The sequence below is a fragment of the Maylandia zebra genome, linkage group LG12 (assembly GCF_041146795.1).
Source record: "Maylandia zebra isolate NMK-2024a linkage group LG12, Mzebra_GT3a, whole genome shotgun sequence".
Taxonomy (NCBI): Eukaryota; Metazoa; Chordata; class Actinopteri; order Cichliformes; family Cichlidae; genus Maylandia; species Maylandia zebra.
Window position 1 is genome coordinate 28,021,983 of NC_135178.1, and position 27,159 is coordinate 28,049,141.

General features: G+C 39.8%; 1 protein-coding gene across 12 annotated transcripts in view; it reads left to right on the plus strand.

Annotated features, from left to right (window-relative positions):
- The window catches only part of gpat2 (glycerol-3-phosphate acyltransferase 2, mitochondrial), a 182,434-nt gene that overhangs the window by 147,119 nt on the left and 8,156 nt on the right, over positions 1–27,159 (plus strand). For 11 of the 12 annotated variants that reach the window (XM_076890991.1, XM_076890988.1, XM_004547059.5 and 8 more), the window contains 13 exons: positions 792–891; positions 5,554–5,687; positions 5,864–5,963; positions 8,663–8,848; positions 10,094–10,192; positions 10,904–10,986; positions 15,694–15,824; positions 15,931–16,001; positions 16,255–16,415; positions 16,522–16,625; positions 21,803–21,984; positions 22,560–22,637; positions 23,358–23,483. In XM_076890991.1, coding sequence (XP_076747106.1) covers positions 792–891; positions 5,554–5,687; positions 5,864–5,963; positions 8,663–8,848; positions 10,094–10,192; positions 10,904–10,986; positions 15,694–15,824; positions 15,931–16,001; positions 16,255–16,415; positions 16,522–16,625; positions 21,803–21,984; positions 22,560–22,637; positions 23,358–23,483 — 1,555 coding nt within the window. The remainder of the gene's footprint in view (positions 1–791; positions 892–5,553; positions 5,688–5,863; positions 5,964–8,662; positions 8,849–10,093; positions 10,193–10,903; positions 10,987–15,693; positions 15,825–15,930; positions 16,002–16,254; positions 16,416–16,521; positions 16,626–21,802; positions 21,985–22,559; positions 22,638–23,357; positions 23,484–27,159) is intronic. The other variant, XM_014414680.3, reaches the window with a different exon arrangement.

Here is a 27,159-nt window from a genome sequence, read left to right on the forward strand (position 1 = left end):
TCACAAATTCCTACTTCTTTTTGGTCACTCGGGGGAAGAACAATAGGCTTTCCAAACCCTAAATTGTGTTGAAGAGACAAACAGAAATGCTTATGTGCTACTGTAAGACAGCTCAAAGCTTCTTGTGTGACTGCTTACAGATGAATGCCTTTCTAGCTGTCAATCATCATGCTCTTCAAGATGACTGACAGCTGTTTGAGACACAAACTTGTCCACGGCTAGTGGACGGCGTGTTTTTGATCTCTGCACTAAGTTGTATTTAAATTGAAATTGGATGTTATGACTCTATCATCTCTTGGGACCATGTTTCTGTAGCCTCAGATAGTGTCAGAAATTCTTCAAATGTCTAGTGAAATGAAGTGGAAACTTTATTTTGTTTCTAAAGAAACTTTTTGACTGTCTTGAAGTTTAAGAAATCTCTTCAAAATTCAATTTCTCCTCGCTTCCTCAGTCTCCCTCATTTATAGACTTTGTCTCTATCTACATCTGTCATCCTCTCACACTTGCTGTTTTATTGCTTACTGATTCACTTCTTTCCTATGTCATCATTTTTTTTATCTCCATCCTTTTCCCCCACTTTCTCTTGCCCCCACCTGTCTCATTTACATAACATCACATTTAACACTGTCCTTTCCTCCCGTTTTGTGCTAAACTGTTTCCTAAATTATATTATTGGTGATTATTTCTCTTGGCTTCATTTGTCTATTACGGCCTTGTGTGCATCTCTTGTCATTAACTTTTTCATCTCTTCTTTCTATACATCCCTCCACCCACTATCCTCTTTTGACTAGATTCGTGTGCTGGGCGATGCTGAAGATGTTTGCTTCTGTGTTCGGCAGCATTCAAGTTAACCTCAACCATCTGTCGGCTTTACACAGAGCCTCACAAGAGGTACAAATTTCTATAAATGCACACACACCTTTGTAGATTAAATATCTGCTATGCTGAAGGGTGTCTCTTGCTGCAAAAAATGGAAAGTACACTGTGTGTTTGCACAGTGTTGATACTGGGAGGTTTTGGCTTCACATTAGGCTGTGCTCTGACATCTATTGAGATGGTAAACAAGCTGCCGCCCCATTTGTAAACACATCTACTCCAAAAGATTTCAAGGTAAACAGAAATGTGAGAATATATTCGGTAAGGTGAAGTAAACAGATCTAATTGTCTGGAATCTTTTGAAAGTTGAGGTTTCTCCTGCTTGCCTTTTTATGTGGAATTATTTTCTTTTTCTCCTAACAAACTTCACACTTCACAATTACATGGTTGACTAAATAAACAGACGTAAATAACTCTGAATCAGGCTTAAAATGGGCATGAATGATTTCAGTGAGCGAGGTCTTCAGCTTTGTTATCGCTGAAATGTTGTGTGTGTCTAAAGTTGTTTTCACAGATAAACTCTGGAAAACGTCAGTACATTCAGGATGTTGTGTGAAGTTGTGCTTTCTCACATGTTGCACGCGGCAGTGCATGTGAAAACAGCTTCCGCTAACAGAAAACCTCAAATGTTATTCTTATGATTTCTAATGGTTTTCAAATACTCTGCTGTGAAATTAAGTTAATGTGACTTTTAAAAGTAAAAGTCGCACATCCAGTCCTGATGAATAAAATACTCAACTTGGAAAGTGTTTCTGAAATACAATAAGTAATTCACTGTGACATAACGGCAGTCAGTGGAAAACAAAAAATCTTCAATCCAGTGAGGACGGATTCAACAAAGATCAAAGTTCACAATTTAAATCACACGCTGATGCGCGGCTCAGCTGGCTGGAGTGTTCACACACATCTTCAACCTTTCCCTCTCTCTGTCTGTAGTCCCAGCCTGCTTCAAAATGGCCACCATCGTCCCTGTACCCAAATCCTCCACCATCTCCTCATTGAACGACTGGCGACCTGTAGCCCTGACCCCCATCGTAAGCAAATGCTTTGAGAAGCTGGTCAGGGACTTCATCTGCTCTGCACTACCCGACTCACTGGACCCTCTACAGTTTGCATACCGCCACAACAGGTCCACTGATGATGCCATAGCCCTGACACTACACACTGCCCTGTCACACCTGGAGAAGAGAGACACGTATGTGAGAATGCTGTTTGTAGATTACAGCTCAGCATTCAATACCATCGTTCCCTCGAAGCTGGACAGGAAACTGCAGGATCTAGGACTGAGCAGCTCCCTCTGCAGCTGGATCCTTAGCTTCCTGTCTGACAGACGCCAGGTGGTCAGACTGGGCAGCATCACCTCATCCCCCATCACACTGAACACTGGTGCTCCACAGGGGTGTGTACTGAGCCCTCTCCTGTACTCACTCTACACCTACGACTGCACAGCCACTAACAGCTCCAACATCATTGTGAAGTTTGCGGACGACACTACAGTGGTGGGTCTTATCACCAACGGTGATGAGACGGCTTACAGGGAGGAGGTCAGCGCCCTGACCCACTGGTGTCAAGACAACCATCTCACCCTCAACGTCGCAAAGACAAAGGAGTTGATAGTGGACTTCCGGAGGTGCAGAGAAGTACACACCCCCATCACCATCAACGGCGCTGCTGTGGAGAGAGTGAGCAGCTTCCGGTTCCTTGGAGTACATCTGGCTGAGGATCTTACGTGGTCAGTACACACAAACAAAACAGTGAAGAAGGCGCAGCAGCGCCTCTTCTTTCTCAGGAGACTGAAAAGATTCGGCATGAGCCCCCGCATCCTCAGGACCTTCTATCACTGTGCCATTGAGAGCATCCTCACTGGATGCATCACCACCTGGTATGGCAACAGCACCGCCTACAACTGCAAAGCTCTCCAGAGAGTAGTGCGGTGCTCTGAACGGATAATTGGAGGTGAGCTTCCCTCCCTCCAAGACATCTACAGGAAGCGCTGCCTGAGGAAAGCGGGGAGGATCATCAAGGACTCCAGTCACCCCAGCCATAAACTGTTCAGACTACTTCCATCAGGAAGGAGGTTCTGCAGCATCCGGTCCCGAACCAGCAGACTGAGAGACAGCTTTTTCCATCAGGCCATCAGACTGCTGAACACGTCATAGACACCTCAGCTTCACTACTGGAACTTCAACATTATGCACTCCATACTGTATATAAATGCCACTTGTTTTGCACATATTCAACTCTGTATATTTTATATATTTTATTATTATTATTATTATTATTATTATTATTTTATTTTTATTTTTTTTACTATTTAATTTGTAAAAATGTGTATACACACACACACACACACACACACACACACACACACACGTAGGAAAATATTTAGTATACACATCCAGAAATGCATACACTATTATATATTGTACATATATTTATTAGTTTCAGGTTGGCCATTCTTGTATTTTGCTCGTTTGTGTTTTTGTGTTTGCACATCTCTGTTGCTTGTGGGGCTCGCACACAAGAATTTCACTCACATGTGCTGTGCCAGTGTGCCTGCACATGTGATGTGACAATAAAAGTGATTTGATTTGATTTGATTTGATTTGATTTGATTTGATTTGATTTGATGTGACTTGCATCTTCAGATGGCTCAGTTATTTTTTTGACACCCATGTGTCTGTATGCACATTAGGGTGGGTGTAGCTCAGGAGTAAGGTCGGTGGTTCGATCCCTGGCTGCTCCAGCCTGCATGCCAAATATTCTTGGGCAAGATACTAACACCAAGTTCCTCTCTGATGCGTCCATCAAAGTATTAATGTGTGTGAATGTTAGATAGGAAGCATTTAAGCATAGAGAAAAGAAGTGCTTGTGTGAATAGGTCTTAATGGGTGAATGAGGTGTGTTGTATAAAGTTCTTTGAGTGCTCCGGGAGAGCAGAAAAGTGCTATATAAGAATCAGTCCATTAAATCCAACAACATCTGGACTTCTCCTGATAAGACAGCAGATGTTGTTCTGGGGATTTCTTCCCAGATTTGGATCTGAATAGCCTATAGTGCTATTTCTGTGCCAGAGCTTCTCAACTGGATTCAGGTATGAAGAGCCTGAGAACCCCTCAGTAGTATGAGTGCTTTTGTCATTCAAGCACTAACTACACCATTTGTCCAAGGGCATTGTGTTGCAGCAGGAGGAGCTGCACGAGCATGAAGTGGAAGTGGCTCTGAGATTTTCATAATTTCATCTTGGTACTATTGGCTGACACCTGGAGGTTTGTGTGACCCTCCAAAGATAATACCATCCCAGACCATCACTGACCCATTGCCAAACCAGTCTTGCTGAATGATATATTGCAGGCAGCTTAACATTGTCTTTTGGTCAGTTTGGTCAGAAACATGCTCATAAGTAACCCACTGGAGATGATTTTTTTCAGGGCTGCAGTGATATTTTTCTTGTACCTGTGTCCTGGCATCTCCTTCACACTCTACAGACTGATGTTGGGAGACACAGTAAACCACATTGGATGTACCATTACTGAGGAGCTCAACTACCTGTGACACCTAATTGGTTTGCAGGTAGAAGTAGTGACAAGGAGACCAGTGAAAAGCAAAACTAGAGAAAAATTAGACAGCAGCAATAAGACGAGCCCCCCCTCCCTTTCTGGGGGTTGCCTTGTCATTGCCTCTCCAGTGGAGGTGAAATGGATTCAGATTTGTGTTTATGACTTTGTATTAAACAGTGATGATCAAGTGTTTCTTTAATATTTTTGAGCAGTGTAATTGTCAGGATATATCAAGGGTTATCTCTGGAAGAACTGTGTACAAAATCAATTTAAATCTTGTTTAGTCCCATTGTCTAAATCTTTACCAATTTATTCATCCATAAATTGTTTCATGACAAACCTGAAAATCTCTCATTTTCTGCGTTATTGAGGCAAGTTGGGTTACAGCGTGACCTCACTGAACCGTTTGAACCACTGCATACTGGCTGTAGTTACAACCAAATTCATATAAAATAATTTCATGTGTAACCCAGTTATTGTGTCTTTCACTATATTAAAAAAACAAATAAAAAAGAATAACATATCTTTTATCATGAGTTTATGAAGACTACCAATGCTCAGGCTGCTTATGTGTTTTAATTCTTTTATTGCAAAGCGCTTTTTGCTGTAGCGACAATATCGCATGCACAGAAGTGCCATCGTGTTTTATCTCTCTGCTTTGACTTCACTCGATATATAATTGAGTTTGCGATAGTAGCTCTTCATTTCCATGTCCATAATGGAAAAAATCACTAATGCTACTCAAAAGATAAGGGACCACAAAGCAAATAATAGAGCTGTTGTTGACACTGGGAAAAAAACAAAGTTGCGCTGTCAACTTCTACAATCAATCCAGCCATTCAGGCATACTCACCACCTATACTTGAACTGTGGCTGCATCTTTAAATACTTGAATGTTGACCTCACACATTTTTCACTGTGTCTTTGCTAGTTTTAAAACATAAAATAAATTTTTCTTCATTCCTTCCTGTTTCCTTTGTGTGGCTTGATCAAAAGCAGTCACGGATTCGCTCCTTAATCTGTGCGTCACCTCTGCACAATCCGTGTTTGTTTGATGTAATGAATTACAATGTGAGGAATTTTGTTTATCAAAAGCTGCTTCTGTTCTCTAATTCAGGGATCTCTGCTGATTTATGTGTACGTGCGTCAGAGCGCCGTGGACTGCGCTCTCATCCCTCTCGTGCTCTTCTATCACAGCCTCAGAGTCCCGTACACTGTTTGTCCTCTCCAAATTAAGAACGCCTCCCTAAGGTACATTCATACACACAAACTAAATAGGGTGCTGTGTTTATCACTTTTATTCACGCTACTATTTTTGAGCTGGGCAGTTTTATTTCAAACAGTGAAAATGTGCATGAATGACTTTATGCACATTTTCTTTGATTAAACTAGTGTTTGAGTTATGCTATGCTTTGTTTATCCTGCAGATCCATCCTGCAGAAAGTAGGTGTAGTCCTCCTGCCACCCTCTGCACCTACTGAGGACGATGCTGAGATGGACACGTTGTACCAGTCTGTCATGACTGCTGTAAGTTAGAAATAAGAAGGGTTAGTATATAAGAGTTCCTAGGTCTGGTGATTTTCATACTTTATTTTAAGGAAAAGAAATTGGTCCTTATATCAGACATCAAACTTCCGCTTGACTGCTTTAACAAGCAATTGCAGTGGTTCTGAGAGGCTTTATTTAAGTTAAATGGAAACATCAGGACATTAACAGGCACAAGCTGTGCCACACATGAGCTGGCATAGTGTTAAAGTAAACAGATGCAAACCTCATTCTAGCACATAAAAAAGGGAGATACTGACATTTGTGTTCCCTAAATGTCATAGCAGACCATGAAATAGCTGCTGAGATTTTTAATTTTCTACCCATTTTTTTCTAACTTGGGCAAATATTGCCTGTTTGTAGTCTAACCCAGTGTAATTAAAGGGGACCTTTTTTGCTCTTTTCCAGCTCCATATGTTTTATTCTTAGACTCAACTGGAGAAGATCTGTATGATTTACAGCTGAGTCTTATTTATCTTACGATGGGTATTGATACATCTCCTCTGGTGATTGAAACAAGTTGTCCACCCTTCACCCTTTAAATCAGCTTTCTTCTGTGTCGCTATATTAAGAATTTTCCCTCTCTTTGATGTCATACAGATCCGAGAGTGGTATGAACTGTCTGAACCTGAGCATTTAGAGCACTCTAAAGTTTGAGCTTTTGGCTCACACTGATCACATTATTTGAAACTTTGTTCATGTTTGATACAAGAATCCATCAGTGTAACAGCATATTCACTTAGTGGCAACTTGAAAGGATCAGATGTTGGGTACCCTGTGGTCATAAAGGGATTGACATGGTCAGCATTTACACAATGACAAATTGGTCCTAAAGGACACAAAGTTTGTTAACAATATCCCCCACGTCATTACACCATCACCATCATCCTGAACTGTTGATAGCAGGGAGGATGGATCCATTCCTTTGTGCTCTTTACACCAAATTCTGACCCAACCGCAGCAGAAATCAGAACTCATCAGATCAGGCAGTGTTTTTCCAATCTTCTATTGCCCAATTTTGGCTGAGAATTATTCCTGTTCTTAGCTGACAGAATTCTTCTGTAGCACATCTGCTTGGAGCTTTGACGTGTTGTGCTTTCAGTAATCTTCCATTGTATCATAATGTATCATGTAGACATGGCCAGGATCATCTCGGCTATGTCTACATGCCTAAATGCATTGATTTGCTAGCATGCGACTGGTTGATATAGATAATTGCATTAAAAAGCAGTTGAACAGTTATACCTAATAAAGTGACCAGTCAGTGTGAATTTAAACAGATTCTGTTTAGGTGACTTCTGCAGCACACCAGCATCAGGACAGTTTACCACTTGGGTCACAATATGCAAATGTCCAGTTTTATGGGCAACTACTAATTGAGGTTAGAGGCACAAATTTTTCTGTGCCACAAGTCATAAAAAAGTTCTCCTGGTACAAATTCCTCATTAGTGCTGTATGTGAAAGTTAAAATGGCACACTGAGCCCTGAATTCGAAATCATGTTGCTAATGCATTTTGTTGAAAAATAAATCCTAGACAGCAGGTAATTATATAAAATTAGAAGGTAAACAAAAATTCCCATCTTTGTAATTTTGCTGCTTAGTGTATGTGCATTCATTTAAATTCATACTCACAGACACGCAGGGACTTTTCATTGCACTACATGGCGGATTGTTATCACAGTTAGCTCCCCAATCAGAATGCAGCCTGCCACCCTACCATCTCATCCTACTTTCCATTCATTCTCAGAATTACAAAGTAGCTTCAGTCTTTGCTAAAGATATTGCAGCTCTGGAAGTTGGCTAGAGTGACAAAGCCATAAGAACGAGGGTGGGGAAATATGAAGAGCATTGGTAGTTTAAATCAGGAGCTTGACAGGTCGGTTATCTGGGAGATATTCGTGGTGTGTATTGTTTTCTCCCACATCTTGCATCTTTTATGGTTTCCTCAAGTGCCTGTCTAAGTGCCTCAGTTATTTTATTTTTTTACCAGTAATCATCAGCATCTATTTATTCTTAATATCTGTTTATATCTAAGGAGCCAGCCGCTTTGTGATCTGTATCAGTTTACCTAAAGCCACATTTCATTTAAAGGCGCTACTGTCTTTACTAAGATCAATATTGTGTTATACAGTTCAATAAAACAGCTCAGTCTGACGTCGGTATACAGAGACTATAGCTAAAGTGAAACATAAACAGCCTGTTTATGAATTGATGCTGTGAGATGTTTTATTACTTTGTTTGTTTTCAGTTGCGCTTCAAGTGAGAAAGCATATTTGTTTTGCGTGAGAAGGCAGGCTTGTTTATTGCTTGTATTTCAGTGTTAATAGACCTTTATTGTTTATGGAGTGTAGGCCTGTTTAGCTGCTGTTCAATGGTAATTGAATTTCTGTTGTCTGTAAGGGGGAAACAGGATTTGGGGTGAGGGAAGTATCTCTGAATGTCATTAAGTGTCCCCCACAGTCCCGCTTTATCTCTGCTCTTTATCCTGCCTGCTTCCTGCATTTTGACTTGACTTTCCTCCACATTCTGCCTCTGGACTTTTTTTTAATGTTTCCTCCATCTTCTGGTTTGCATTATTGCTTATGTGTCTTTTCAAAATGCATTGTAGGCGTTTATGTTAATTGTTCTCTGACTCCCAGGATTTTTCACACCTCTGTCTTTGCCATCTTTCTCTCCTCAGCTGGTACGTGAGCTGCTACATGAGGGCCAGGCAATAAGTATTGGTGTGTCAGAGAGGTCTGGCCTGGGTGGCCAGTGGCTGGCTCGCATCAGGCAGCTCATCAAAGAGGGATCTGTCCCCGACGTCAGTCTGGTCCCCGTGGGCATCTCGTACGATTGTGTACCCAAGACCTACATTCAGGTGGATGTGTGTAAACAAACACTTGCAAGCGCACGCACACACTTAATAGGATCCATCTGTAACTGTTCTGTCCTCAGGAACAAGTGAACAGGTTTGCTTTAGTGCTTTGTTTTCAAACTGCAAAAAGGAGAAAGAACATGAGGCAGAAATACTGCATATGGTGAAAGGAACAGGTGCTTGTCAGTGTTATAAAAACAACAGGAAATTAGTTATTGCAGTCTGTGCCATTTTTTTTGGCTCACTTATCAACACGACAAACAGTTGGAGCGACAGCAGTTACTTTGACATACAGCTCATGGAGGCGATCAACATGCAAACACTTTTTAAGATACAACTGAGTGAATGTGAACACAAAGACCTTTCACACACAGATACAGTGTCACTACATCGGAGAAAAAAATAATGCTTTAATAGTGTGATGACTGTATGAATTTACCTAAAATTCACTTTATTTTGTACAGTGTTAACTTGGTTCCGTTATTACATCCAAGCATAGCTGTATGTATGTTTACTTTGAAAACAGGAACTGCTAATAGATAATAAGCAGACACGGGCAAGTTCACTCAAATGTAAGCAAATACAGCCTAAACCCCCAAGAACCCCCAAAATAGCTGTAGTTAGAAAAATAGGAAAAGAGAATTGTCTACTCAAACAGAAGAAAGACAAAGAATATTGAGTCCATTAAAAATAAGATTTTGTAGTTACAGTCCTGTGATCAGGATATCTGTGTTGTGTGTTGACGGCACAAGTTTCTCAGATTTTTGTCTAAAGAGGTGCTCACAGAATGAAACTTGTGGTCTCGAGAAAAAACCCAAAGTTGTCAGTGATGACTCTCCAACTTCGAGAGCTTTCACAACTTTGCTCTCTAATTTCTCACTGGGCAGCTTTGGTCGTTGAGTTGAGGTTTGCATTTTATTTTTTTTCAAGGCAGCTGTGATGATTATTAGTCTCCATTAATAACGCCCTTTGTTATCTGCACTTTGAGATGATACCGGAGAGTGGGTGTTGCTTTTGGTTAATTGCAATAATAAGGTCCTTGCCCCATCATTTCTGCTCTGTCATTCACACACTGTAGACACACAGTGCTGTACACACAGTTCCTGTACTCCTAAGCACACTATGAGGGCGGCTGTTTATCTTAGTACTCGTTATAGATCCTGCTCATTAGTGGTATTGCTGTTCACATGTCCTCCTAAATGTAAATATGTCAAGATATATATCTGTGTGTGTGTATTTTACATATCTTCATAGGTTGGGTTGAGATCTATCTTCCAGTGGTTGTGGTGCCTTTTCTGTTGGAGGCCAGAAGGAAGTGTGAGGATTCACCTCGCCCAGCCCTTTTCTGTCAAGGTACGCAGCAGGAAGCCCATGTCATTAAAAACCCCATTCAGCCGTACTGGTGTTTACTTTGAGCATGAGTTCTGAGTGTTTTAACAGTGGTTAAACAAACAGTCATGTTGTCCTAGTGGAAAGAAAGAAAGGCAGACATGTTTTTGTTGAAAAGAGCTGAGAATATTGTCTCGTTACGCTTTGTGGGATTTATACACTCTTGTGCCAGTAAACAGAAAGCTTTGTCATAAATCACACTTTTCACATTGTAATAATTAAATTAGCTTCACAAATGAGTTTTGAAATTATTTCATTTTAAATTAGTCTTAGTTAAAATTTCCTTTGAGCTGTAAAATCTCATTTATAGCATATTATATTAAGTAAATAATAAATCAATTTCTACATTTATGCCCTCTGTTTTCTGCACGTTGAGACTAGAGAGAGTGAGTGTAATTCAGCACACCACAAGAAAGATAATAAGTTAAATGCCTCTTTGGTTGGCATTATTGCTTTTCAGTAGGAAATTTGCAGGATACACTGTATCACTATATATTAGTTTTAGCTAGATATACCTAATAAACTGGAAATGGAGTTACTAATGGAGACTTTGTGCAGTTTTATGAACCCAGTTAACAAGAGCATTAGTTTTAAGTAATTTAAAGATGCAAATTTCAAGCTCTTTGCATGTGCATGCGTGTGTAAACGATCCTGTGTGCGTGTGTTTGTGTGTAGGAGATGTGCGAATCAGGCAGGTGCAGAGTAGATGAATGGCTCCCTCTACAGGACCTGTTGCTTCCTGTTATCCTCAACAACCGGTAATCAAAGCTTCTGCATACATGCCTGTATGCGTGAGTGAACATTAATACTGCATATGAACAAACCACAGTGGAACTGCATTGTGTTTTATCTGGATCTGTGAAATTGAAAAGTTGTTTTCTCCTAAACTTTGAAGAACTTTTCTCTAAACCTTAAATCTGGCACAGATATGATGCAAGCACTGATGAGAGTTTTCATCCTCTTAGCCTCGGTCCAATTACCATCAACATTACACAGTCTGCCAGTGAAAAAAAGATAACGGAAAGAAAATAACATCCCCGCTCAATCTCTGCTTGGCTTCTGACGAGCAGAGTGGCTTCTCCCATCATACATTTAATTCTTATGAGAGGGATGGAGGAAAAAACAGCCAAGCGATAGAAAAAGAGAGGAGTAGAGATGGGTAGTTAGATTGGATTGTCATCTGCATGTGAGCAACTTCAACTCTCTGCGCCTACATCATAAACATGCTTGGGCGCTGCTCAGTGCTTCTGCTGCACTCTGTTTTTCCCTAGCTGCTGAGGTTTCAGCTTTAGAGCATTTGCATATCATTTAACCGTTACATATATTTAATTCAGAATGCTACAAACACACTGTATCAGATACTGAAGCTTAGACATTTTAGTGTATGTATTTGCATGTTTTGATTTGAATGCAACCACATTTGGGAAGGAGCATTGGCTCACCCTTTAACTACAATATGTAAGAGCTGAAGAGACAGACAACTCTAAAACAAACAAAATGTTTTCCTGATCTTGTGCAAGACAGGATATAAACTGCTCAGCAGTTTTGTTTTGACAGTGCACTTAATTTTTCAATGGTTTGCAGTATATCATCAAGCATTAAGGGTGCCTTCACAGATATGACCTATGTACTTGTATATAGGGATTCTATCATCAACAGATTCTGGGCAGCATGATGCACCTTTGGAGATTCTCTTTTTTTTCTTCAGTTTTTCCATGTAGCTCATAATAAGGTTTAAAGATACAGTGTTTAAGATTTCATCTCTAGATGTCAATGAATGAACTGAATTCAATGAAACAAGTAAATGAATCAGTGAAGCTCATGCCTGTCCAATGACAATGATAGCGAGGTGAGTTGGTCAGGATATCCTGAACTTTTCTGTTAGTAAACTGTGTTGTTTTTGCTGCTGTTAGTTGGTGTTAGCCTCTGTTAGCGGCTGCTAGCTGGCAGTAGAAAAACTTTCATTGTAGTAGATCTAAAATTGTTAGACTCAGACACTAGAATTTAAACTGTTTATCAGAGGGAATGCCAAGCCTAACATTAGCTTGTTAGCTTCTAAAACACAGTTGTTGTTGTTTTTTGGAAGCTTGGTGTAAGCTGTCTGGATACAGGTGAGGTCGCATGTCCAGTCTACTGAAAATAGGTAATTGTGACTGTTTGCCTCATTGACTTCTCAGTGGATTTTAATTCTCATTATTTTGGGCACTACAGCCAACCGATGACAATAAAATGTAGAACTTTCTTTCTATATTTCACACATTACAGTAACCTGTGATTTATAATGGATGGTGAGATGGATAAGTGACTATATGACTGACACTGTTTACAAAAGTGCACACACTTTGTAACTTTTCTTAGTTGAAATGAACAATTTCTGTCTAAAATGTTTTGATATCTTCTCTTAAAAATAATATAGAACCAGAATGCATCAGTGCTACACCACTTTTAACACAGCATCAGATAAACAGCTGAAAAACATTATTGCTCGTTATAGGCACAAATGTAGTGTGAAGTGATCCACTGAACTCTTACTGAACACTTTTAGAGTTAGCTTGAATTTGTGATGCATTTATTTATCTATTTTTTGGGTAAGTGAAATTATTATTATGTAATATAATTATGTAATGAAATTATTCAATATAATTAGATAAGGCTGTTGAAATTTTTTTTCAACTGGAGCAAATAATATCGAGACTGAGTCACATGATTTCTTACACAACTCCCCGGACAATGAGTCCACTTCACTTCAACACATTCAAATCGCTGACGGCCAATACAGGATCTTTTTAGTTCAGAGACTATGTTATTACTCTTTAAAGTTATAATCATTTCAGTTTCATTCCTTGTTTAATGAGTGCTTTGTTTGCTGTGATAATTGCAGTTGTGGTTTAATACACCTCCAAAGACTCATTGAGCACAAATAGAAAGGAACAGCTAGTGCTGCTGTTTATGGCGTCTCTCAGTATTTTTCCATTTACAACATTAAGTATATTAATTATAAATTATAGTAATTAACATAGTTGTTTTTTGTGGAGTGGTTAGCACTGTCATTTCACAGCAAGAGGATCCTGGGTTTGAATTTAGCTGTGTTTACATGCAGACACATGTTCTCACTGTGTCTGCATGAGTTCTCTCTGGGTTCTCCGGTTTCCTCTCACAGTCCATGCACGTAAGGTCACCTGATATCTGTTGGGTCAGTACTTGCCATGAATGTGAGAGTGTGTGATTATCTGTCTCCATGTTGGCCCTGTGATGGACTGGTGACCTGACCAGGGGCTACCCCCGACTCTGGACCTGTGACAGCTGGGATAGACTCCAGCCCCCCTGGGATCCTGAATTGGATAAGCAACAAATAACGGATGGATGGATGGCTAGAAAAAAGGCCAGGAATGGCCATCATCTCATTTTGTACGCTAGATAAACTATCGCATACTAAGTGCAGAGCCTGCTTCACAATAAAAGCAACCCCATGTTTTAATGTGAGATGGCTCTTATATGGAATACAAAGAGCGAATCGTGAAAGGCTGCTGCAGAACAGCATGCAGCACTTTTGCCCATCCCCAGTGACTCCATGTGGCTTTGACAAAAAAAAACGACAGAGCCGATTTGTCCTCTCGAGAGCGGTGGTTTGCATGGGTGTACACGCGTAAATGTCTCATGTTTATTTAGAACATGTAACAGTTCGTGGGCAGATTTGTTTACTTTCACCACCAACCCTCCTGGTTTACCAGTGCATTTGATCTGCAGCTAGATTTGAGTCAAAATTAAACTGAAAGTGTTCAATTTGTTTTACTTTTACTATTTTATTTGTTAAGCCATTAGTCTGTTATATTTGGTTTATTTGCTGTCAATGCAGATTGCTTAAAATATGATTGATCTTTACAAACACATGCCGGGTTTTGGTTTCAAAGCGTCTGAAAGCTTTATAGCTATTCTGTAGACCTAATCTAAGAGATTATTTTTTTCTTCACTTTACAATAGTTTCATTTTTTTAGCTATAAATTAAATAAATAATGTTTCCAGTTCTATAATGTAATACCTCTAAAAAATGTTAAAGAAAAAGAAATATACTAGATAATTATAAATACCCCACTGCAGTCACATGTGGTAAAAATTTATATACTTAGACCTTTAGTAATGTCTGTGAGCTCATTTATACTTACTAGGCTGCCTAATCTTCATCAAAATAAGAAAAGTAAAGTTGTACTTTATTTTCCCCAAAGCTGAGAAGGCTTTGTTACAGCCAGTTAAAGTACCTTTGATAAGTAGGCATTATAAATTTCACTGGAGGTCTCAGCATTTCTCCCATATAATATACAACTTAAATATTTTACCAAGAGGCTTTATAAGATCCTCTTGAGCCTCCATGTAGATAATGCTGACAAAGTAAAAGGCAGATTGGAATCTGACCTGGTTACTATAGAGCCGGAGGCCCGGAGTGGCCTCTATGGCCTGTGCAGCTCTCCAGTGTCCTGGTCTTTAACTCTGCTTGGGAGAGGCAATTCAAGATTTTACACAGGCTGTACATTGTTCCTGAGGGAATCCAGCCTTGTCCAAGTATTATGCTAAATGTCAGTCTTCTGTAAGATCTTATTTTCATTGTTTGTGGAGCTGCCCCCCATGTCCAGTAGTATAAAGTAATTTTTAAGCATGCTCTACATCTTGCTGCAAGGACTTGCCTGCTGGGATATTGAGCATGTGGATCAATAATAAAACTTCTAATCAGTCACTGCAAGTTGGGACAATTATGATTCCATTTGAAGCCTTAAAAGATAAGCCTTTCCTATTCTAGCAGTATAGGAAAGAGACCCATGTAACTACCTGGGTGTCTCTCTCGTCGGATGAAGTTGAGGCTTGCAGATCTGGCCTGGAAAAAGGATGTGATGCCATTGTTTAATATGAGACTACCCTGTCGTCCATGGATTCTCTGGACTCATTTTTACTGTTACTATTAGTACAAAACAAAGGGTTAGTAGGGAGAAGAGACATCCTCCTGGGGGATGTAACATGATGAAATAAATATGTCAATTGGGATCCTTAGCATTAATTTCAGTGGATCGGAAACACATCGGAAAAAGTGTTTCCAAAGTTTCTCTTCTTTTTCCATGCAGATTATACTTCTGCTACGATTGCACGAAGTTACAACAACATCCCTTTTAATTCAGTTAAAGATACAGTGTGGAAAACTAAAGTACGATGTACCACCAAACTGTTGAAACTGGTGTGAACATCTACTGTGTCAGCACAACAAGCTGTTTTGCTCATCAGTTTTCCCATTTCAGTTGTTATTTGTCTCTTTGCCATCGGGGACAAGAGACCAGCTCTCTTTACATAGAACACTTTGAGCGCCACATCCTTCTGTCTCTCTTTCTATGGCATTATCTCTTCTATATAAGATAAATAAATGAAAATCTAAATTTATGCTGGTATTCTTCTCTTTTCACTCCCCCTTTTTTTCTTTGAAGCGCTGGCAGTGCATTCGGGCAGAGGAGAGTGTCGTGGCTCCTGCCGTCTTCTTATTATGCATCTGAACTTCAAGAGCCAAGTCGGTCGGAGAGAAACCTCAGCATTGCCATCATCCTCCACCTCATCTTCTGTAAGTACAGGATTATCTTCCTTGCTGAATAGTAAATGAGTCTATAATGGTATGCAAATTGTGCTGCATAATCTGTGTGTGTGTTTGTGTGTATGTGTGCGTCTAGCTGCAACTTCCTGCATGGCTGTGATGCCCACCAGTCTTATGTCCAGTCTTCTGCTGTACAAACATCGCAAGGTTCGTTTGTCAGCCCCTGTGTAGATGCAAACAAGTTTCCTCTTGCTGCTGTGAGTGTTAAAATCTGCTGCTACCCCTCTAAGGATCCATCAACACTCCAAGCGGCTCATATTGTTTTTTTTTCGTGCAAGTGTAGTAGAGTGTGACAGTGATTTTCTGAGTCATACCCACCAGTCTCTAACTAATGTCAGCAGATGGTTAATGTTCATGTCTGATTTTGGAATTAGATTTTTCCTTCTTCTCTCCTCCGCAGGGTGTAAGTACATCTGTTCTGTGTCGTGATGTGGCTTGGCTCACAGAGGAACTTTTGTTCAGGAACAAAGACGTCGGCTTTGGGGGAAGTTTGACAGAGGTTGTCCACTACTCCCTGTCTCTGCTCGCCCCTCACCTCATCATAGCTGCTGCTCCATCCAAGTCAGTTTCCTGTCATAAAAGAAAAATGCTGATGAGCTGTTGCTCATCAATAATACATTCTACCTTTTATTATTTTTCCTTTTGGTACACACCTCTCCAATTCTAGGAAAGACCCATTGATTGTGCCCTGTCCTTCTCTTGCTGCCACACTTCACCTCTCCTACATGGCAAAGATGGTCACACACGCCTTTATTTCGGAGGCTGTTGGGGGTGAGTGACTTTGAAGGCATGCGTTTTATGTAGGTAACATAATTTTCGTGGACGTTTATTTATCTATCATCTTGTCACCATCACCATGTGTTCTGGCAGGCACCGTATTTTTCGTAGGAGGCCTTGGCAGTTACTCTGTTGGCATGTCAGCTTGGAAAATCAATTCTAGAGAAAACATTTTAATTTTAAGAATTTATTATGCGTGACATTTAGGGGGTAGCAAGTTTTTAGCAGTGTCAGGGAGTGTGCACACAGAAAGAGTTTTTTTTAAACTAGCAAGTGTCAGCAGTGGAATTAAACTGTTTCATTTTAAGTTTACATTTCTTTAATGTCCATCGCTTCCAGCTTTAGGAGTATGTGGAGATTCGTATATAATGCTTGAACTCGAACCTAAACGTATAGTGGGGGTGCGCTGGGAATAGTTGCGTCAGGTATATCGGCTGCACATTTATGATGTGAATTTGCTGTTTCACCACATCCTAAAGTTGCTCTATTGGATGATAAAGCACAGAGATAGTATAGTTTTTAAGTTGTTATTAGTGTTCAATTTTTATTTTGTTTTGACTTTTTGCCTTTAATTCAGTTTAGTTTCAGTTACTTTCCAGAGCAGGTAGGCTCATTTTAGTAGTTTTTTGAAACTGTGAAGTTTCACTTTAGTTTTTTTAGTACTTTCAGCTTTAGTTTTAGTCTTTATTAATTATTGTTGTATAGAGGGCATATGTCAGATGCAAGATTTAAGAAAATTAATACAGGTATTACTGCAAAAACAAAGAACTTTTTAAAGCATCGACTCACGGTCTTGTAGATGTCCAAATGATTCAATAAATATGTCCATCAAAGCCTCATCAGACAAGTTTTGATAAAAATGTGTTACCAAAATAACAAGCACTTAATCAAAGGATATTTCCTCTAGTTTAGTTCGTTTTAAAGGTTCACAGAATTGTTTGTTTTTTTTGTTTTGTTTTTTCAAAAGTCGAATATTTATTTTAATTTAGTTAACTAAGATTTTTATTACATCTAGTTTTAGTTTTTAGTTTAGTTTTAGTTAACTATAAAATGTAATCCACTACAGATTACAGAATATATGCCCCAAAATGTATATTGTAATGTATTCTGTTACGTTACTCAATGAGAGTGACGTATTCTGAATACTTTGGATTGCTTAATATATTATCATGCTTTTTTACAACTACGTGAATGTACTATTGCTGTGTGGTTTGTTACTATTACTAAAGGCTACTCGCCATACCAATACCAACTAGATGTTTAAATCTTAATATAAAATGAGTAAGAGTAGGTTGACATTTGGTAACGCTGCACTTTTAGCAGCGATCTCGCATACAAAACTATTCCGTGCGTATATAAAACAGGTCCGCGGCTCTGAATCGTAGTAAAGGGACCTCTGGCTAATACGGGCTCGTAGCCAAAAATAGCTTTACTTTGTTGTCTGGGTCAACTTTGCTAGCGAGAGACAGAGAGAGGCGTTGAAAGACTGCTCCAACGGAACTTATTGTTTCAGAGGAAAACAAGAACACGGTGTACAGTCGAGTCTTAATAGCTTACTTACAACTGGGCTCGTCAGGCACTCTTCTTGGCTGAAGTGGTTATTATAATATTTACATGCTTCCATCTCCCGTTTCTGATCGGTGACAACTCGTGCTTTTCCACTCTCCTTTTTCTCCCTCCTCGTGCTCACAGACAGATAACGGGTATGGCAGGCCATTCTCCCTGCAGCACGGACTACACTACCCATGAGGCTACATTCTTTAGGACTACACCTATAACACTCTGCCTATTGCCTTCATATTAAATAATTTAAAAAACATTTGTTCACGTCATTATGAGATTGAGACACAGGCATTTGAGCCTCTTAATGTGTGTTTTGTTTGGGTTTCCACCGGCGTGGAATTGCCAAAAATAGAGAGGGCATAGCCTAACATATGAAACAGGAAAATACCGGCGTGTAATCCATTTATTTCAACAAAGTAACTGTATTCTGAATACCACCTTTTTAAACGGTAACTGTAACGGAATACAGCTACTCATATTTAGTGTTTTTAAATACGTAACGGCGGCACATGTATTCCGTTACTCCCCAACACTGTTGACAGAGAATCAGATCTGATGACTGTGGAGATCATTTGAGTAACCATCTCAAAGTACAGTTTGAGATGGTTTGAGTTTTGTGACATTGCTCATTATCCTGCTGGAACGAGCCATCAGAAGCTGAGTACATGTGGTGACAAAGGGATGACATGTTGTACATTCAGAGATGCTCTTCTGCATGCCCTGTTTGTAGCGAGCTGTTATGTAAGTTATCGTTGCCTTCCTGTCAGTCTGGCATCCTCTTCTGACCTCTGACATCAGCAAGGCATTTTTGCCCAGAGAATTGCAGCTCACTGGATATTTTCTCTTTTTCTGACCATTCTCTATAAAGTCTAGAGATGGTTGAGTGGGAAAATCCCAGTAGGTCAGCAGTTTCTGAAATTATCAGTCTGTCTTGCATCACCAACTGTACCATGTACACAGCCACTTAAATCACCTTTCCTCCACATTCTGATGCAGTTTGAACTTCAGCAGATTGTCTTGATCATGTCTGCGTGTCTAAATGTATCGAGCTTTCATGTGACTGGCCAGTGATAGTATATCAAAGTAGTAGTATATAGTATATGTCAAATTTAAAACAACAGTACTAGAGTTGCAGTATTTTAGTTTTTGTTGGCTGAAGCCTGTCAGATAACTCTTACAGGTTTTATTTAGATTTTTCCGTGGCTGCATTTCAATTTCAGTCACTACAAATAAGGCCCTGAGAGCTAAACTGTACATCAACTGTCTTGTAGACAGTTGGCAGTTGCTTCAGTGACCATCCATGAGCAAGACATGGACAGCAAATCAGACTACAAATGCAAGATGTGCATTAGGGTCACAGTTGTATGGAATGCATGTAATTGAATCAAACTGTATTACACGTGGCACCATTAAAAACCTCCTCTTTTGGATAGAGACCGGAAATCCCTGGTTTGATTGTGTTATCTCCTGTGTAAAATTATGATAATGGGCACATACTGAAAGTCTATCATAACCAACATATGGTGTTCACATATGCTGATTGTGCTCTTTACATTTTATTTCCATTCCCATTATGCATTCAGGAAATAGATGGCCTGGATGCGAGCAGGAGAAAATAGAAGTGTGGAGGTTTGATTATGGATGGGCGTCCAAGTCATTCATTTCCTTTAAAAGACATAGTTTGCCTTCTGTCACAGACCTACACTTTATTTTTGTGTTTTAATATCCGCAGCTGTATTTTTTTCCCCCACATTTTTTTTTAAACAATCTACACCTGTACCACAGATATTGCTGAAAGCAATAATCTAAAGAGTATTGGCACTGAATATCTGGTGTTTTAATTTACAGAATTATCCAGTGTCTTGTGTTTTTCTTTGGTGTTTTGGTTGGGAACAGAGCGATAATACATGACAGTAATATATGGTAATCGTCTAATGGCAGAAATCCTAAACCGTAAATCTATACTTTACCAGATCCTCAAGCCCAGAGCTATCTGCTGAAATCTTATTTTCATGCTGACAGGCAGACAGGAATGAAGCCATAGAAACTGTAGCCCCATTTTTGGATTCCTGGTGGAGGTAAAAATAATGGTTTGAAGTACAGGAAGCTACTTCTCCAGCATGATTCACTGTTCCTGCATGACCTCTTTTGGTTGTATAGGAAGTGAAACTGGTGGGCAGGGGGCTTTGTACTGCTGAAAGTCTCTTTGTTGTATATTCATACATGGGTGCTAACCTCAAGTGGTAAAAATAAGTTGCATCAGGTCCTGTATACAGTACGTTGTTGTGATGTTGTAGCAAATCGAAAGAGCGATATGATAAACACACATTTGGGGTTAGCAATAGTCAAATCTCCCCCGCCTCCATAATGGTTTTTGTTTAAAGTGGCTGTGTTATGCTCATTTCCTGCTTCACAGTTTTATTCTTGGACTCTACTGGATTAGCTTTTCATGATTCATAACGATTTATGTTATGCTGGGCATGGTGCGGTCCCTCAGGTTATTCCCAAGCCTGCAACAAGCAGTTTTACCACTTTGCAAACAGATAAGTTAAAAGGGTGGTCGAGATTACCATAATAGAAACGCCCACTTTTATTAACCTCATCCGGAGCCAAGAGTAGGAAAAAAGCTGTTTGAAGCCTGAGCTTTTGTCCATAGTAGTCATGTGCCCTTGAGGTGTTGCTGCTCACTACTTGGGACCAGAAATACTAGTCAGTTAAACAAGTAGCAAAATAAAATCCTTCTTTTATTTTATTAATATACACTGGCAGTGCCCTGTCATCAAGAGGTTACAATGACACTTGCCGACCTTCTTTATGCGATGGGAAGTTTTAAAGAAGCGAGGTGAAAAGGTCCATGAATGAGCGCAGTTCTGCAGTAATTTGATGCAGAAAATAAATGGCTGTAAGTGTGCAGAGCCAGAGTAAAATTACATATAACTGTCAGGCTGGAGCAATACCTAACCACACTGAGTGCAGGCAGTGTACTGTGGATGATAACTTAGCACAGCACAGCTAAAATTAACAGCACTCTGTTAATCGATCTCACATATGTGTGTTCTTATTTTTAGACTAGTTGACCAGTTAATGACTATTAAACTAGTTAACAGGAATATCTCAAGTCATTGTTTTAAATTTTTGTTTACTTTTTTGTTTTGTCTTTACTTTACAGTATAAACTGCCTGGAGGTGACTGCTGTTTTGATTTGGTGCTGTATGGAATTTAATAAAATAAGGAAAATGGATTTACTTCACAGGTTTCTCCATCAGGTTTGAATTTCCCGAGGTGTGACAGCTGCACAGTTTAGGAACATGAACAATCTGGATGTCGAGACTTTTCCACCAGGACATGAAAAAGAATGGATAATTGGGATTGAGAATGTAAACAAAGACTTAATAACACTTGTGTAAATGACGGAAATCCTAGCTCACGCTTATCAGCAAAATCTCATCAGTGTATCTATTTTCCAAAGAGCGTGTGTAATGGCTAACAGATTTCAGCCAAATTGTAACCTACTTAGCTGTCATAAACAAACACTTGCTTTGCCACACAACACCTGTGCTGCACATTTGGTCTTGAGGAGGCAAACAATAAAATGTTTGTGTTCGTAGCGTGTGCGGTGTCAGCCATGCTGTGCGAGGTGGCTCACAGTGGCGTCAGCAGCAGCGTGCGGAGTGACGTGGAAGGAGTGGAGATCAAAGGTGACACGGAGTTTGATGTGGTGCTCTGCCAGTCTGAGCTCACTGCAAGAGCCTTGCAGCTCTGCCATCTCCTGCCTCCGGGCTTCATGCCAGTGAGTTTGAATTCATATCTCACACACACACACACACACACACACACACACACACACACACACACACAGCCAGCGTGTCTCATTCAATGGATGTTTAATGGAGCTGAACAGCCATTCATCCTGCTCTGCTGCCTCTGTCTCAGCCAGAGAGAGGTTTTGGATTGTATGCGTGCACTGTGTATCTGTGTGTGCGCTTGTGTGTGCGCTTGTGTGTGTGTGTGTGTGTGTGTGTGTACATGCTCCATCAAACTGACTTCAAGGGCTCCGAATCTGAGCCAGAAATACTATTCCTTTTTGTTTCCCCACCTTTCATTTCGGCAGCTGCTCTTTCTTGTCTCTGCTGCTTGCAGCTACATTTCTCTCCCCATTCCTCACAGAGAAACATCTCTCCTGCTCTGATTCCCCTCCCGGGCACCCCTTATTCTCGTTCTAAGATGATTCCTACGTCTCTACTACACACCTTATGTTCCCTGTCAGCCGTCTCCCTCTGCATTTTTTAGATATGTGATTGGCTGAAGCTGTTTGTAACCTTGCCTCACCATTGAATCATTTGCCCTCTCACGTTTTCTCAATAGCCTTGTCAGTCTTCCCAGAGTTTCGCGCTGGATGCCATTGACAGTCTGGTTCGCTGTGGCATCCTGATCCAGGAAGAAGTAAGAAAAATTTTAATAGTTTTAAAAGTTGGGCCTTATAAAACTGCATAATTTAACAAACAAAACTGCACTGAAATCTTGTCCTAAAGGTAGTTTAATGAATTAAATATGTAATAGATCTGGTGTGTGTTTTACCCAAAGATGCAATTTTAATGTTACCTTCAACTCTTTAATGTTTTCTTTGTTTGAATTTGGTTTTATAACTATTTAAGTTACTCTGTACTCATTGGAGACTTTATATCATACACCTCCACAATCTAATGCAGTCCAGCACCGCTAATGAGGCCACAGTTCACCAGAGGATGGTGTTGTACTAGAGAGCGTTCTATTGCATTGCTTTTAGACTTCAGTAGAAATCAGGTTCATTTAACTCTTTACCCCTTTAAAGCCCACTAGGAGTAACTCTTGAAGCCTTTTTCTGAATGCATTTCAGGTCTGCTTACAGGAAAAGAAGTGTCTGGGTTTTCACCAGAAGGCTCTGTCTATAAAGGTTCCCTTGGAAAAAACTACTCCAGTGGTGGTCAAACCACATCTTTATTTATAGATACTGAGATATCAAAACTCGTGGTTAAGGGTGCAGGGCGGTCGTCAAATGACGTCTTTATGGGGGAAAGAGTTAAAGACACAATGTCATCCATTTATCCTGTGGTCTCCATTATATTTTGCATATTATGTTAACCAGAGCTTGCTTCTGTCTGTTCTGCCCACTATCCTCTGGAGGTTCCCAGGGATGTTCCCATCTGTGATTTCTGGAAGAAACAGGAGGGTCCTCTGACCTGGACCACTTCTGACGACCCTTATCTCAGCGATTCTGACTGCGAGGAGCCGGACTTTTGCTCCTATAAGGTACAGAAGACCACTGGCTTTCCTGAGCCCCTGTAGCTCCTTCATCTCTCTTCTGTTGTGTCCAGTATAGAGCTGGTTCCACATCTTTCCACTGAGAGAAATAAAAAGACTGGATAGACTGAAAAGTTACATAAAAAAGTTGAAATGACTCATTTCAACGTCTGAAGTGAGTAGGCTTCATAGACACTGAAGTGACAGTTGAAATTTAAGGCCCACATCTGTTATGAAGCCTTAAGATCTGGTTGGCCGTGATTTTCTTCCCACGGATATTAACTCATCGTTCTCTAAGTAGCACTACTTAACATTCAGCTCTCCGATATGCTTATTATGGTAGTTTGTCCTCAAAAGGCACCGTTGTGGGACTGGCTGTGCGCTGGCCCAAACTGCCTACAGGACATGCACAGAAAATACCAGAACAACCACATGAAATACAACTTTAAAGCAACTGAATCTCCATTATAAAAGCACCTGCATGGATAGAGCCCACATCCTGAATGCCAATTAGCAGTAAGGTCTTAGATTTAAAAGAAGTCCAACTGTCGTGACTGTTGGACGTGATATCCGACTTCCAAGGTGTCCAATTCACCAGCTGTCAAAGGTGCAGGCATGTTATTCGTATTCACTGCAGAGCAACTTTGAGGTGATGGTCTCGGGAGTCGTGACTGTGCAAATGTAAATCTGCATAGAGAAAGAGCAGCAGTTTTATCACATTGATGTGAGCAGGCATACTATTTAACAGCTCTGCTGGCAGCTATGGAGATAGCAGTAGCATTAACCAATGAAGCGTTTTAAATGCAAGCTTCAGCATCATAGAATCCAGTAAAGATGAGGATATTGTTATTCAAAGTTTTAGCATCCACGTGCTTGGAAGCATTTTGTTTTGCCAGATGATGGAAAAGGTAAAAAACTACATATTTGCTTATCGCACATTAAAGAACCATAATGGCCGTGGGTGCTGTCATCTTAAAATGGCTTTTCCTGTTTAAATCTCGGAACAATGAACATTTGCTTACATTGTGAATAGTCGACACTATGAGCAGTTTAAAAAGAAAAAAAAGGTGATACCAGCACTTTACATTATGTTTTGCAATAGAGAGCATTTTCAAAGACTTCAGTGTATTAAGTCTTTATAGATGTGTTGGTTATAATATGTAGGACATTCAGTTATATGTGCCCACCACCTGTCTGTTTACAAAAGGCAAGCCATATATAGATTTGGTGCTTTTCAAGTCTGCCACTGAGCTCTGCATCATCATTGCTTCATTGCTTCCAAAAACACATCACCCTCCACCTCCTTGCCTCCTTCCTCCTAATAGTATTTAGTTGTACTTTAGTTGGTAATGTTAATTTGTTCATATTTGTTACAGGTTGTGTATCCCAGGTTCTGTGAAAGGAGTATTGTGAGCTCAGTGGTGCTTTGTGTGTGCTTCCTGGGATTTATTTCAAGCATCACATGAGAAAAGTCATACAGGCAAACAAAACTGTACTTTGTAATTCTCCAGTAAATAGTGGAAACCTACACCTACACTTTCAAATGAAAAAGAGCTGGCACATATACTTCAAGCTCGGGGGGAAAAAAAATCTAATGGTGTTACATTTTAGCTTCAGGGCATTTTTATGTTCCTATTAGATCATTTTATGATATGGACTGATAAATGGACTGACGTTATATAGGGCTTTTATCAAAGTGCCTTACAATTTGCCTCCCACATGCCCATTTACACACACACTTGTGTTTCCATTACCTCACAATCATTTCCTACAAACTTACAGACTGAAACTGCCACTTTTCTGAACCTAATTTTACCTTAAACTAAGTTTTCACAGAAAAACTCAAATTAGAACCTTTTTTCTTCCCAAACAGGAGTCAGGTGGTCAGAGCAAGATTTATATACCCACAACCTGAGCCATACAAGTATGCACACAGAAACTATTGGCAGTAAGGTGCCACGAAGATACTACCTAACCATAACCACTAGGGGCAGGGAGGGTAATTGGGGTCTTAAGCAAGTAGACTTTAACACGTGGGCAGGAAGTATCTGAGATCAAACGCAGACCACCAACCAGCAAGATGACCTTCTACCTTCTGAGCTACATGTCACATGATGTCATAATAGTAGGTAGAGCCGTCTTTCTGTATATGACCTGCTTTTCATATGAATGATTGCCAAGCGGCACCTCTGAATACTGGAAATTGCACTCTTCAGTGTGGAGACTACTCTTCTTTTGTGCTTCGCAATTCTCTACTATTCATATGCCTAACTCTGGAAATACAGGCCCTGATTTTTTTTATAATTTAAAGATTTTACTAGCATCACCACACAACAGAAAGAGCATCCTTATGACTGGCTTTGCCACATGTAGCTCGCTGGTTGACTGCATAGTGCCACCCACGCTGGCATAACTTCTTCTCATTTCAGCTTTGTCCACCAAGGAAGTGCCGCACTACAGTTTACAAAGCTCCACTCTTTCAAACTCCATCTTTTAACTCTCTCCATCCAGTACGCTCATTTTTCTTATCCTGCCGCCTCTGCACTGCTATCCTCAGTTCAGGTGCTGAAGCAAGACTGCATACACCTACATAACAGACAGCAAAAAGTATTCCCTAACCTCAGTTTGCCTAGGTAGATTCACTTTTGTTTTGCAGGCAAGAAAAAGCAAGAAAACTTTGCTGTTTTGTTTTCCCAAATGTATGTATATATTTTTTTGTTTGTGCGTATTAGGTTATTTATTCATGCTGCCTCTCAGTTATGTGAAACAAACAGTAAAATGCAATATAAATCAATCAATATGATCGACATTTTAGTGTTATTGGATTCTGCCATTTTCCTTTTGGATCCAATTTTATTTCTGTAGTTTAAAGCTCCTTATATTATCTGTGTAAATATTGTGCTGAAAATGCATTTTTTGTTGCACTTTGCAAACATTCATTCTTTGTGTAATGTCTTTGCTAAGCAGTCTCTCTGGACTTGTTTATACAACAGCTGCAGTGCTGACCTTTTTGTTGTGATGTGCTTTTACTGCTCGTACAACTCAACTCGTGATCGTTACTCTGACGGCTCTGTTTTCATCCTGTCATTTTTGTCTCCAACTTTTTCTGTGTATTTAAGTGCTTCACCTTTTTTATAATGATTGTTTAAACGCTAATTGAATTAGCCCAGTTGACTAAGTGGCACCAGTTCATTAGCAAAAATATAAAAAGTTGTTATAAAAGCTTAATTAATGCATTATTTAAAAAAAAAAGGATTGTATGCAGATATAAGGTGCTGTGCAAAAAGCCCCATTTCTTTATATTTTGGGTATCTAAAGAAGCCAGGCTTTCTTGTAATGTTTTAAAGTGGTCTTGAGAAATAATGTTCAAGGTTCTGAAGGCCTTTCAGTTTTTGTTTGGACATTACCTGCTTTTTCCACCCAGAGGGATGTTTTTTTTTATTGTTTCTTCACCCACTTAACACTGATCTGTGAATCAATACTTCGGTAATTAGGCACCAAACACAAGGGATGAACAAAGAGTTGTTTCTAAAAATAGCAGACATCTTAGTGAAGAAACAATTTTATTTTAGGTGCTTTATTTCTAGCAGCCTGTCCCGAAACATTTATTCTTATTTTTTTTAGTCGAATCTATGGATCTACACAGTTTGAAAGGCATAAACAGAGTTGTTAGCTGAAAACTTGG